At 44.7% G+C, this 14704-nt stretch overlaps 1 protein-coding gene and 1 pseudogene across 4 annotated transcripts in view; both read right to left on the bottom strand.

The window, feature by feature from the left end:
* LOC105495113 (nitric oxide synthase 1) overlaps nt 1–14704 on the bottom strand; it is a 147155-nt gene that overhangs the window by 26270 nt on the left and 106181 nt on the right. For 3 of the 4 annotated variants that reach the window (XM_011764337.3, XM_011764352.2, XM_011764363.2), the window contains exons 17-20: nt 11467–11583; nt 6619–6793; nt 2176–2314; nt 1503–1581 (exon numbers count right to left, since the gene is read on the bottom strand). In XM_011764337.3, the coding sequence (XP_011762639.1) occupies nt 1503–1581; nt 2176–2314; nt 6619–6793; nt 11467–11583 (510 nt within the window). Of the gene's footprint in view, nt 1–1502; nt 1582–2175; nt 2315–6618; nt 6794–11466; nt 11584–13650; nt 13753–14704 lie in introns of all 4 variants that reach the window. The other variant, XM_011764385.3, reaches the window with a different exon arrangement.
* Nucleotides 4406–5386, bottom strand: LOC139356519 (elongin-C-like; annotated as a pseudogene).

The raw sequence follows: 14704 nt of genomic DNA, 5'->3' as shown, positions 1-14704 counted from the left end.
GCTAATTTTTGTATTTTTAGTAGAGACAGGGTTTCACCATGGTGGTCAGGCTGGTCTTGAACTCCTGACCTCATGATCCATCTGCCTCGGCTCCCAAAGTGCTGGGATTACAGGTGTGAGCCACCATGCTGGGCCGAGTAATTTTTCTAGCACTAATGAAGGTCTTTGCACTGGTTCCCGTTGAATGGAATGTTTTTCACTTTGTAGTTACAGCAGAACATCTTTTCAAGTCTTGATTCTTTGCACAGCATAGTTCACTGCGCCGTGCTTAGTTCACCGGGTTACCCACCTCTGTTCCCAGAGCAGCAAGGGGGTCTCTGTGGTACTTTGCAATAATTGGAAAACAGCCAGTCCTTGGAATCAGCAAGAGCTTGTCCTTTATTGTGGGTGGCACCTGGGAGCAGAGGTGGGTAACCCAGTGAACCAAGCACAGCACAGTGAACTATGCTGGGCAAAGAATCAAGACTTGAAAAGATTCTTGATTCTTCTGCTGTAACTACAAAGAGTAAAAGATTCTATTCAACAGGGATCTATGCAAATACTTTCATTAGTGCTAGAAAAATTATTTATACAAGTAGAGAGATGAGCAGACCTGGTGTGACGATTTTGAGAAGACGTGATGTCTAAGAACAGCAGTGATCGCTTTTAATGGAAAAGCAAAACGGCCATTAGAACCATGCCTGAGATCTCAGGCAGCATTAGCGCGTCCTGTTCAAATTGGTGATGGTAATAATAACCTGAGCACATTTGGCAGTGATCACATACTCTCCACTGCACTGTGACCAGGTGAGAGTGACATTTCCAGCAGGACAGAGTGTGTCCTTTTACTAAAGCCAGATGCTTGGGAAACCATGTCTTAGAAAGAATGACTTGAAGGAATCAGGCCCCAGAGGAGATTGGTCAATGTTGTTGGCTATTTCCAGGTCTCTCATTTGGAAAGAAATAAACTTGTCTTAGGTGTCACCAGAGAGTAAAACTGGGTTTAAAATAAAGTGCTAGGAAGACATGCTTTGGTTATATTTGATAAAAAGATACTGGTTATATTGGATATTAAGCTAATTTCTAACGATTAGGACTTTATCTCCCATCAACCCAAAGAAATTTAAGCAGAGTGTGGGTAGCCACTTTTTAGCTACATTAAAAAAATCATTCATAATAGGAAATACTTGGACTAAGTGATTTCCAGCTAAGATGCTGTGGTACAATGAACATGTAGCAAATCTACAGGGGTGTGGTCCACTGTTAAAAAAACCTTACTCAGAAAACCTTTTTCTTTCCTCTTTTCATGAGATCAACACCATCTCCTTTTCCCACCCCTTCAGGTTGGAGCTTGGCAAAAGGAAAGCAGGAACTCCAGATGCTAAAAAGCAGCAAGGGAGTCTCTATGGCACTTTGCAATGATTGGAAAACAGCCAGTCCTTGGAGTCCACAGGGCTTGTCCTTCATTGTGGGTGACATTTGAGAGAATAGGTGGGTAACCCAGTGAACCAAGATGTTCCTACCTGGATTTAGGGCTCTGGAGGTTTTGACGGCTAAGGAGTCGGGCAGCTGAGACTCGCTTTTTGTGGACATTGGATAGACCTGTGGGGAGAAAAACAGTCTTCCTGAGAAGGTGTTGAATGTTCCATTAAAAACTCCCCAGGCGGGGCAAGGTGGCTCATGCCCATAATCCCAACTACTTAGGAGGCTGAGGTGGGAGGATCACTTGAGGCCAGGAGTTCAAGACCAGTCTGGGAAACATAATGAGACCTTTTCTCAGAATATTAATACAAACAAACACTCTGCAGCATTTTCTTCACCCTCTACTGACACTTCTACCGTTCTCTGGAGTAGAATGAGAGACAGAAGAGAACAGATGAGGCAGACATTGGTTGGGATGGGTGAGGTGGTTGTGGGTAGTGCGGAACAAAAAGAAAATCTGGTTGAATTAAGTTGAGAAGAGGATGGTTTGGAAGAACACAGCATGTTACTAGAGAGACAGAGAGAGAGAGAGACATTTCCCAGTACTTGTTTTACGGAGTGTGGGAGGGCAGCAAAGTATTCATTTTGGTAAGACTGCACTAAAGGGAGATCAAAGCAATGAAGCCCATCTTCCCTAAGCACCTTCTGGAGGTGAGATCGCCTGCCTTTCCCCCATTGTCATGAATGCCTCCCTAGAAGGGTGGTGGGAGGTACCTTGCGTGAGTTCTGGAGCTTCGGCCACATAGGTGAGGCGGAACTTGTTTCTCTTCCAGCTGCGGTCATTGCTGATGAGGGAATTGTTCGCCTTTTCAATGTTGACATCATCTCCCACACAGAAGACATCACAGGCTGCCTGTGGTGTACACAAGGCTTTCAGTGACCTCTTTCAGCCAAGCGGATCTCCTTGCCAACAGCTCCAAGTCATGGCATGTATCTGCATCCACCCATCCATCCATCTATCCAACTATCCATCCATCCATCCATTCATCCATCCATCCATCCATCCATTCATCTATCCATCCAGTAACCCTTCCCTCCTTCCCTTCTTCCTTCCCTTCCTTTCTTCACTCTACCCTTTCATTGTCTTCCTTCCATCCATTCACCCATCCACTCATCCACTCTGCCATTCATCTACCCTTCCGCCCTCCCATCCATGTATCCATCTTTCCATCCATCCATCTGTCCACTCACCCACCCATCCACCCACCCACCCATCCATCTTTCCATGCACCCATCCTTCCTTCCATCTACCCATGCACTCATCCATCTTTCCATGCATCCATCCTTCCATCCATCTACCCATCGACCCACCCACCCATCCATCTATCTTTCCATGCATCCATTCTTCCATCCATTCACTCACCCATCCATATATCTTTCCATGCATACATGCATCCATCCATCCTATATATTTTGAGTGTCTGCGATGTGCTGGACATGTCAGATTTGCCATTGACTTTAGGACCTAACCTGCACTTAAGATATAATTCTATTATGTCATTTATTCCTAAAATTAATATGTGTAGAGGTTTAACATTAAATAAGAAAGTAAACATCTCAGAATTTCCCAATCCATCTTCCTCTAAATATTTAAGAATTACGTAAAGAAAGAGCATACTGAATGAATGTCTGGATGACTGCAAATACATTTTCCTTTTTTTTTTTTGGTCAAGCTCACTTGTTCTTCGATTTTAACAGTTCTAAGAATTGCTGTCCTTATTTATTTATTTATTTATTTAAGGCAGAATCTCACTCTGTCACCCAGGCTGGACTGCAGTGGTGCAATCTTGGCTCACTGCAGCCTCAACCTCCTCCCCAGGTTCAAGTTATTCTCATGCCTCAGCCTCCCAGGTAGCTGGGATTACAGGCATGTGCCACCACACCCAGCTAATTTTTGTATTTTTAGTAGAGACAGGGTTTTGTCATGTTGGCCAGGCTGGTTTCGAGCTCCTGGCCTCAAGGGATTTGCCTGCCTCGGCCTCCTAAAGTGCTGGGATTACAGGCATGAGCCACCATGCCCGGCCAATGTCCTGAGTTATTTTTAAGATAAAACCACAGATAATTCAAAATAATGATAATTTTTAAGAATAGTTCTTACCATTGTTTGACCTCATGTTGACTTTAAAACAATCCAAATGTTCACCAGTGGATGAATGGATTAACAAGACTTGACACATCCATACAATGGAATATTATTTGGCTATAGAAAAGGATGAAGTTCTGATACACGCTACGGCATGAATGAACCTTGAAAACATTATACTAAGTGAAAGAAGTCAGTCACAAACGACCACATTATGATTCCATTCATATGAAATGTCCAGCACAGGGAAATCTACAGAGACAGAAAGTAGGTTTGTGTTTGCCAGAGCTGGGAGTGGGATGGGAGCAGGAGGTTGACAGCTAAAGGGTACAGTGGCTTTTTTTTTTTTTTTTGAGACGGAGTCTCGCTCTGTCGCCCAGGCTGGAGTGCAGTGGCCGGATCTCAGCTCACTGCAAGCTCCGCCTCCCGGGTTCACGCCATTCTCCTGCCTCAGCCTCCCGAGTAGCTGGGACTACAGGCGCCCACAATCGCGCCCGGCTAATTTTTTGTATTTTTAGTAGAGACGGGGTTTCACCGTGGTCTCGATCTCCTGACCTTGTGATCCGCCCGCCTCGGCCTCCCAAAGTGCTGGGATTACAGGTGTGAGCCACCGCGCCCGGCCGGTACAGTGGCTTTTAACAGGCCTTCCTTCCTGGTTGCTCAGTCAGGGTTGGCTGATGGAAATCAAGCAACAGAATTATCCCAATGGGTATAAAAAGCCATTATTTCAACTCTCCTTGTCTGGGAGGAAATGCAAGAACAGGCTGATAAACACTGCCTCCCCACATGGAAATCCTCACAGCCCAGGGGCCTCAGCTTCCCCATTTGCTCTCTACCTGCGTTTGCTTTCAGGATGAAAAGTGTCATCTAAATGACAGAAGGTTGCATAGTACTCTTCTCCCGGGGTTGCTGATGAGTATGCATTCCAAGACTAGGATGGCGTGGGTAAAAGTGGCAGGGTCTACATTCATTACCACCTCCCAGCCTAGAATGGTCAGTTTAGTCATCCTCATATGCAGATAGAAGGCCATGCATGGTTCATTTATTCTCCTGTGGCCTTAAATTTAAAACAGCTCTGGCCAATAGGATGTCTTATCATGATGGAAAGGTTCTACACTGTCTAATATGGTAACCCCTACCCCTGTGGCTACTGAGAATGCAAAATGTGTATTCTCAGTTGCTTACTGCAACTGAGCAATGGGATTTTTTTTTAAATACTGAAGAAAGATAACAGTTTATTATAATTTATTTTATTTAACAATCTAGGAAGTTCGCAGCCATCAGCAGTTCCAGCGCAATTTCAAGTACAATTGGGGATTCTGGAATCTCAGTGGAGCTGTGAATGTAGTGAACGTTGTATGTAAACTGTGTGCCATGCCTATAATCCCAGCACTTTGGGAGGCCCAGGGGGGCGGACTGACTGAGCTCAGGAGTTCACGACCACCCTGGGTGACACGGTGACACCCCATCTCTACTAAAATACAAAAAATTAGCTGGGCATGGCGGCAGGTGCCTGTAGTGTCCCAGCCTCTTGGGAGGCTGAGGCAGGAGAATAGATTGAACCCAGGAGGTGGAGGTTGCAGTGAGCCAAGATCGTGTCACCGCACTCCAGCCTGGGCAACAGGGCAAGATTCTGTCTCAAAAACAAAACAACACAAAACAAAACGTATACTTTTGTTAATACAGGGATAGGAATCTCTCTCTCAAATTAACTTCATTTGTTTTATTCTCAGCAAACTGACCTGGGCCACTCAACATGGCTTTTATCATTCCTGATGTTAGCACATGTTCTATTTTTACAACACATTCCTGACCCTCAGAAGGTATCAGTTAGACATGCATGGTACCAGGGACTTCACAGCCACCATAGGCTTTCTCCTCTACATCCATCATGTTCTCATGAAATTCTACTTTGCTTCCCCAGGAACTTCAGTAGTTTCCTGGTAAGGTGGGGGTGCAGAGTCTGTCGCTCCCTTCTGTCTGGAGGAAGTCAGGAATGGGATTTTAAACCTATTAAATTAAATTAATTAATTAGTTTTTTAAAGACATGAGGTCGCACTATGTTGCCCAGGCTGGTATTGAGCTCCCGGGCTCAAACAATCCTCCTGCCCAGCCTCCCAAAGTGCTAGGATGACAAGCATGAACCACCATGCCCAGCCTTATTTAATTTTGAACTGTGTAGATAGGTATAGATGTAATTCACGTAACATACAATTCACTGTTTAAACACGTACAATTCTGTGGCATGTAGAACGTCCACACGGTTATGCAACCCTTCCCACTATCTGCTTCCAGAACATTCTCATCAACACCCCCCACACTGAAAAACTTTTTTATCTGTTAGTAGTCACTTCCATTTCCCATCCCCATAACCCCTAGCAACCAATAACCTGCCTTCTCTCTCTATGGATTTTCTGATTCTGGACATTTCATATAAATGGAATCCTGCAATACATATTCTTTTGTGACTGTCTTCTTCCACTTAGCACAAAGTTTTCAAGGTCCATCCATGTTGTAGCATGTATCACCACTTCATTATTTTTTACAGATGAAGAATATTCCATTGCATTGATGTATCACATTTTATTGACCCATTCATCATATTTAATTTTAATTAGCTGAAGTTTAAATTTAAATGGCTATGTGTGGCTAGTGGCTACCATATAATATTGGTCAGTGAAGATCTAGCACAAGAGGGGTACGCTTGTCAAAGTTGGTAGACTGCCAAGATCTTAAGTTTGGTTTGGTTGACTAACTCTATGTTTTTCTGTGTACCTGTATACCAAATATGAGTGAGGGATGGCTTCCTCCCAGCCCTGACATTCCAAAACTCTATAATTTTTTTATGGACCAACTCCTTGCCCATAATGTAGAATGTTGGATTCTGGGTAGAAAATATGTGCTTTCCGGACACCCAAATTTATCTGAGCTGTTTAAAGTTGTATTTTGGCTGGATACATGGGAGAGGTACTGAGGGTTCTCTCAAGTTTATTCTCTTCTTGATGGTTTAGGTGCTGTCTTTGGGAGTGTGGGAAGCATTACTTCTCCCTGTAGGTCCATGAGATCTAGATTACCTTGAAGACCTTCTTGGCCCAGGTCCTGAAAGCCTCTTCCTGCCCACAGAGCTCATCCCCTTCCCTCATCTTCAGGATCCTCTCCCCTCCCAGTTCTTCCAGGAGGGTGTCCACAGCATGTCCGAAGGCGCAAAAGTGAGGGTACGCTCGTGAGCCAAGACCAAACACTGAGAACCTGTCAAGGGGACAACAGAATGTTCATGCTAAGGGACTGTGGGGAATGTGGGGAGTGTCTGGTATAATGTGTCCCCCCAATTTCATATATTAAAACTCTAATCTCCTTATAATTGTATTTTGAGATAGGGCCTTTAAGGAGGTAATTAGGGTTAAATTAGGTTATAAGGGTAGAGCCCTGTTCTGATAAGATTAGTGTCCTTATAAGAAGAGGAAGAGACACCAGACCTTTCTCTCTCTCTCTCTCTCTCTCTCTGGACATAGTAAGAAGGTGGCCGTCTGCAAGCCAGAAAGGGAGACCTCACCAGAAAGCAACCCTGCTAGCACCCTGATCTTGAACTCTGGCTTCCAGTACCATGAGAAAATAAATTTCTTTTCTTTAAGCTGTCTGTGAGTTCTAGAATTACAGCCAATACCACTTAGTCTGTGGTATTTTGTTATGGTAGCCTGAACTAATATATCTGGTATCTCAAAAAGAACAATGTTTAGCTGATGGTGGTCAGGCAACCCCAAGCTCATCTGTGGAAGGGCACTTTAAACCTAAGGGCTCTCAAGTGTTTCTCTCCCTTTCTTTTGGTCTCTTTTAATTACTGCCATCATCAGGAGAATATTCTAATTTGTTCTAAGGCAGACAAATTACGGATAGCAATGACCTGGAACTACTGGCTGCTTTGTGCATGTCCACTTCTAAGCTGGACCAACTGGGGAAATTAGTCTATTTTAGTGGAAGGCTTGAATTCTATGAGTGACATAACTAGATTAGTTTTAAGTATGAAGATAATGAAACTATAACATAATGGTCCTCAGGGACTTGTATTAATGAAGAGACCAGAAGAAATTGTCATCAACACATCAGACAGGTTCTTCTAAAAGGGGATGAAAGAGTTATAAATATTCTGGTTACATTCCTTGTAGGGTCTATGAAATTAAATTGCTTCACAGACCCTCTGTGTATAGATATCACCAAGAAAATGTTGGTGCTTGAACCAGTGGGGTCAAGTTCATGAGATGTTTCTCTGTTTTGAGGTGGGGACACTTGGACTGAAGGAAGGAAATGGAGGGCTATGTCCTAGGTGGCTCCTGTACGGGTGGTCCACAGCCCTTCGGACACTTTCTGCCACATTTCTAGAACTTGGTCTTGGCTGTAGGTCTAGACCTCACAGTGACAGGAACAACAGGTTCATGAATGGGACAAAAACACCCCACCTTGCCCCACTTTTTAAGGTCAGAGTGTTCTGCTGTAGACTGTCATCTCAGATAAACCATGGAGTGGGACTACTTAACCCACTCCATACAGGATCAGGCCCTGCCCCTGAATCTCTTTTTTAGGTTGATGGGGACAAAATGGTAACAGATTGAGATGGGGAGGAAGGAAGAAGGTAGGAGAAGTTGGGAAGGTACCCTCCATCATTGGAGCATGAACTTGGGGTGGGTCCAGGTGCCTCACAGGTGAAAGTTAATGTAGGTTAATATCCACTCCCCTCAAATCCACACTCATATTGTATCATTTAATCTTCCTCTTCTTTCTTGCCCTCCTTTCCCTAGAATTCCAGAGCCTTTCCAAATAAAGTATGTGGGATTAGACAGCATTTTGCCATTTACTTATTGATTTATTATTATTTTTTTGAGACAGAGTTTTGCTCTTATCACCCAGGCTGAAGTGCAGTGGTGTGATCTCGGCTTACTGCAACCTCTGTCTCCCAGGTTCAAGTGATTCTTCTGCCTTAGCCTCACGAGTAGCTTGGATACAGGCGTGCCTGGCTAATTTTGTATTTTTAGTAGAGACGGGGTTTCACCATGTTGGTCAGGCTGGTGTCAAACTCCTGACCTCGGTGATCCGCACACCTTGGCCTCCCAAAGTGTTGGGATTACAGGCATGAGCTGCTGAGCCCAGCCTGCCATTTACTTTTAACTAATGATCTTCTTGAATCCAAAAACATTACCCTTTTCTTGCAGGGTGGTGGCCTGACAGGTAGACAGAGATGGTGACTGGATGTGGACTGATTGGAGGGGTGACACGAAAGGGCATCCCTGCCTGAAGCCACCTGCCTCAGCCTTAGCCCAGTGCAGATCGGGAGCTCCCAGCACTAGTCATGCCTTCTGGTTAAGGTGCTATTTCCCGAATCTCTGTGATTTATGTTTGTGATGTCTGCCATATTCGATTACCACTGACACTGTCAACAACTCATTTGTGCTTTTGAACTTGCTTTTACTTTTTCCTCACTAGCTCATCACTCCTATGATCTGAATGTTTGTGTCTCCCCCAAATTCACAGGTTGAAACCTAACCCTCAATGTCATGGTATTAGTGGCCTTTGGAAGGTGATTAGGTCATGAAGGTGAAGCCTCATGAATGGGGTTAGTGCCTCATAAGGGGCTGAAGAGACCTTCCGCCATGTAAGGACGCAGCTGGAAGGTACCATCTATGAGCCAGAGAGTGGGCCCTCACCAGACACTGAATCTGCCGGCACCTTGATCTTGGACTTCCCAGCCTCTAGAACTGTGAGAAATAAATTACTGTTGTTCACAAGCTACCAGTTTATGGTGTTTGGTATAGTAGCCCCAATGGACCAAGGCTCCTAACTCTTGTGTTCACCAACAGATGATGATTCAGGTGGTTGATTCATTAATATTCTTCTTGGTGGGCCTGAGAACCTAGACTGCAGTCACTACTAGTCACATTTCCATCACAATCTTCAGCTTATGATCTCAAAATGCCTATTTTAAGCCTCCAAACCAGGAGTTGGCAAACCTTTTTTTTTTTTTTTTTTTTTTTTGAGACAGAGTTTTGCTCTATCGTCCAGGCTCAAGTGCAGTGGCGCCATCTTGGCTCACTGCAACCTCTGCCTCCCAGGTGCAAGTGATCTTCCCACCTTAGTCTCCAGAGTAGCTGGGACCACAGGTGCATGCCACCACGCCCAGCTAAGTTTTTATATTTTTGGTAGAAATGGGGTTTTGCCATGTTGCCCAGGCTGGTCTCAAACTTCTGAGCCCAAGACATCTGCCTGCCTTGGCCTCCCAAAGTGCTGGGATTATAGGCATGAGCCACTGTGCCCGGCATTGCCAAACTTTTTATATGTGGGGGTCAGACAGCAAATATTTTTAGGCTTACAGGCCGAGAAGCAAAATTGAAGCTATTACATAGGCACTTACAAAACAAGAAAGAAAACAAATTCCTGAACATTCTCAATTGATAAAATTAAAAACATAATAATAACACTTAAGCATACTTTAACACAGGTCTACTATGAGAAGACTGGAATTCATTTTTTGGGAGAGAATAATAACATTTTCTTCATTGGGGTTCAAAGGTAATGTTTTCTACCATCAAACTGATTACAAATGTTCATCGGTAAGAAAAGCATTATTAGCTCATGGGTTGTTAAAAATATGCAGTGACCAGGCTGGATTTGGCTCACAGGCGTTAGTCTGCCAACCCCTGCCATGATAGATTTAATAAGGGAAAAATGGGTCTGACTGTCAAACTCCAGAACTGATGTTTCAATGTTGAGCTGAAAAATGTACTGATGTCAAAACCTATAGAATGTTCAACACCAAGAGTGAACCCTAAAGTAAACTATGGACTGTGGCTGATAATGATGTGTCCCTGTAGGTGCGTCAGTTCTAACAAACGCACCACTCTGGTGTGGGATGCTGATAGGAGGGGAGACTGTGCGTGTGTAGTGACAGGAGGATGTGGGAACTCTCTGTACTTTCTGCTCATTTTGCTGTTAACCTAAAATTGCTTTAAAACATAAAGCCTATTTGAAAATGTCCTGGAGGACATAACAGATATTTCAACATCTAGCAAACCAGTGATCTATATCATCTACTAAGCATTGCTCTGAGTAATTATGGAGAAGGCTCAGTTAGTGAAGTTCTGAGAGATTTGTGGCCAGGCCTGAAGGTTCTTCCTACAGGGCAACTCACATTAGTCTTGTCTTGATCAATATCCACGAAACCAAGGGTTTGACATCCCAGTTTTCTTTCCTTCCAAGAACCCATTAGACTGAATACACAACTGTTGTAATATAAAATATTTGTCCACGTACTTCCTAAAATTATCTCATAGTATGTGACTAGGCCATGAGATAATATGAGGTTAGGGCAGTATTTGTCAAATCTGACTGCATGTTAGAGTCAATTGGAGAGACTTAAAGGAAAAAGCAGCACATGGGCCCAATTCCAGATCAATTCCATCAGAATCTCTGGAGATGGGGCTTGGTTATTGTATTAGTATGCTGCAAACCTCCCCAGGTGATTCTGAGGAGCCTCCAGGATTGAGAACCATGGGGTCATAGCAGGGTGTCTACAGAAGCTTCTATTAAGTATACACCATAGCTATTGGGAAGGGCAGCTCATTGAGCAATATCCAGAGATTGATAGCCTTCAGCACAAATAACGGGGTAAACCTTGGGTAAGGGGGCTCTGAGGGAGTGTGTATAGAAAAAGAAGTCACAGAAAGGATAAAAACGGTGCATGGGGAGACCAGGCAATGTGACTTAATGGGTGGGAGGGGTCCCAGACAGCCAGGATGCAGCTGGTTTTATGAGAAATGAATGGACATAGAAGGGAGACTCCCTCCCCACGACGAAGAGCTCACTTCGTAACTAGGTCCAGCTCCCCAGGAGCCTTAGTCTTCCCTGACCCCCGACCCCCTTATCCCCTTGCTTACCTCACATTGGCCAGGGGTCCAGCACTCTCAAAGTTGTCTCTGAGGTCGGGCCCATCGCCTGATGATTTTTGGGAGTCAGAGTAGGAGGAGACGCTATTGAATCGGACCTTGTAGCTCCTGCCAAAACCAAAGAGAACCTGTGAGCTCTGGCCTGGAGCTCCCTCCTGAGGTCAACACCCTTGATGGATCTTCAAGTGACAAGTCCTGATTCTAGGGTCTTCTCTTGTATGTTGAGTCAAACCATAACACTCCCATGGTCTCTTCTATAATCTACCAACGTACCCATGGCCACCACAGTGGTAACCGTCCATCTATACTTGGTCTTACTGGTACTAAAAAGGTTTCTGGCCATGCTTAACTCAGGAAACCTGAGACCCATAAAGTTAACATGATTTAATCAGTAAGAAGTCAGGAGCAGAACTAACTACTCCCCTAAACCATGAGACCATGCTTTCTTGTTTCTCAAAAAAAAATTTTTTTGGGACAGAGTTTCACTCTTGTTGCCTGGGCTGGAGTGCAATGGCACGGCCTCGTCTCACTGCAACCTCTGCCTCCCGGGTTCAAGCAATTCTCCTGCTTCAGCCTCCCAAGTAGCTGGGATTACAGGCATGTACCACCATGCCTGGCTAATTTTGCATTTTTAGTAGAGACAGGGTTTCACCACATTGGCCAGGCTGGTCTCGAACTCCTGACCTCAGGTGATCCACCCTCCTCGGCCTCCCAACATGCTGGGATTACAGGCGTGAGCCACTGCGCCTGGCCCCTTCTCAAATTTTAATGTACACAAGAATCATCCTGGGATTTCATTAAAATGCAGATTCTGATTAAGTAGGTCTGGGACCTGGCTTGGAGTTCTGTGTTTCTAACAAGCTCCCAGGAGATGCCAGTGTCTCCGGACTTCACTTTAAGTAGCTGGAAACTAGACCATGCTGTCCAAGATGGCAGCCATTGGCTAAGTGTGGCTATCTAAAGTTAAATTAATTTGAATTAAATGCAAGTCAGTGTGGGTTGGTACACTGCAAACCTCCCTAGGTGATTCTGATGTGCATTCAGCTTTGAGAACCACTGGGTCACAGCAGGGTGTCACTTGCACCAGCCACATTTCAGGGGCTCCAGAGTCACGTGTGGTTAGTGGCTGCCATAGTGGACAGCACAGATATAGAACATTTACATCTCTCTAGAAAGTTCTTCTGGACAGTGCTGGAGTATCCCATTCAATACTGTCCTTCCATAAAGTTATAGTCCTTAGACTTTTCAGGGTTCTGTCACATTTTACATTTCAAGTAAATATGAACAATGTTCAGCACTGACACCTGGCATGGAAAGAGACTGCATTTTTAAATTAAATTATTTTGAAGGTGAAGGACGATGTAATTGGGACTCAAACCTCAAGATGAGAGGCTCAGGAACCTTCAGACTAAAAAAAAAAATCCAATTTCTCAGTTTTCCCCTAAAAGTGGTAAGTTGTGCTCTCAGGTAAGGCAAAACAAAACAAAGCAAACAGAAACAAACAAAAAATCTGAGACCAAACAAACAAGCAACCAAAACTCCAAAACAAAACCCAAACCTCAAGAAGCAAACCCAACACACAAATCTAATTACAAAAAATTAAAAAGAAATAAGAAAATAAAAAACAAGAGAGAGGAAGAAGAAAAGAAAAGAAATTGTGCATTCTGGCAGCAGGGTTTTCTAAGCTGGATGTTCTTTAAAGTTTTTGCTCCAGCATCAGGAAAGTTCTAAATATATGTAAGTGTATTTTCTGCCCTAAAATAGTCTCACATTGAGTCATGCAATATATCAGGGGGTGGCTGTGTTGTTAGTGTTGGAGGAATGGTTGATGGTTGTGGTAAAAATAACAGCACGTGCATTTGTATGAGGTTGGAGGTTTTTCCAAATGCTTTCCTTTTTGTTATTACCCTTTAACCCTGCCAATAGGCCACAGAAGTGCGTAGGGCAGAGCTAATTTCTCCCCATTGGGCAGAGGAGAAAGACCGAGGCCCACGGGGGTTAAGTGACTTGCTCAAGGTCACTTAGTGAGTTAGTGACACAGCTCAGGCTAGAACTCAGGTCTCCTTGAGACCTAGATGTGTGGCCTGGGATGCTCAGGTATTGGGCCTGCATGCACGCACTCGCACACACATGCGTGTACACACATGTGGACATGTACACACATGCACACTCTACCTGTGCTGGCTGTCACGGGCTGCAGCCAGACCGTGGACTTCTGTGTCACCATGGGGGAGGGGAGGCCCTTTACGGGGAAAGAAACGCAAGGGTTCCGGGCACCTAGAGGGGAGAATCGATGGTGCCCTATCTCTCCCTGAAGGAGGGGTGAGAGGGAACCTGCTGGGAGGCCATCCAGGATGGGGTGGGAAGGAGAGAGGTAGCGAGAGTGAGGACTACGATGCTGATCACAAAGGACTCAGCAACGGTCAGTTTCCTGGGTATCAAACTTATGTGAATATGGCAGTACGTTCTCTGCCCAAAGAAAATCAGAAGGGATTTTCTTTTCTTCTTTTCTCTTCTTTTCTTTTTTTTGAGACGGAGTCTCTGTCACCCAACCTGGAGTGCAGTAGCGCAATCTCTGTTCACTGCAACCTCCGCCTCCTGGGTTCAAGTGATTCTCCTGCCTCAGCCTCCCAGTAGCTGGGATTACAGGCGCACACCACCATGCCCAGCTAATTTTTATGTTTTTAGTAGAGACGATTTTCACCATGTTGGCCAGGCTGGTCTCAAACTCCTGACCTCAGGTGATCCTCCCACCTCGGCCGCCCAAAATGCTGGGATTACAGGCATGAGCCACCGTGCCTGGCCTCAGAAAGGATTTTCTGCTTAACATAGCCAATAAACACCAGCCAGCTAGAGCATTTGATATTCACCTTAAGACACAGGGATCTGCTCCATGCTTGAGCAAATACTGAGTTGGCCTAATGGAAAGATAGCTCAGTGTGCACATACCATATGTCCTATACCTTATGGGGGATGCAAGGGCTTTTCAAGGGTAATTAAATAAAATTTTTTTTTTTGGCTGGGTGCGGTGGTTCACACCTGTAATCCCAGCACTTTGGGAGGCTGAGATAGGCAGATCACCTGAGGTCAGGAGTTTGAGACCGGCCTGGCCAACATGGTGAAAGCCTGTCTCTACTAAAAACACGAAACTGGGCCACGCACGGTGGCTCAAAGTGTAATCCCAGCACTTTGGGAGGCTGAGGCGGGTGGATCACGAGGTCAGGAGATC

The sequence above is a fragment of the Macaca nemestrina genome, chromosome 10 (genome assembly GCF_043159975.1).
Source record: "Macaca nemestrina isolate mMacNem1 chromosome 10, mMacNem.hap1, whole genome shotgun sequence".
Taxonomy (NCBI): domain Eukaryota; kingdom Metazoa; phylum Chordata; class Mammalia; order Primates; family Cercopithecidae; genus Macaca; species Macaca nemestrina.
The sequence above is the reverse complement of the archived record's forward strand: the minus strand, read 5'-3'. Positions and strand labels throughout refer to the sequence as shown.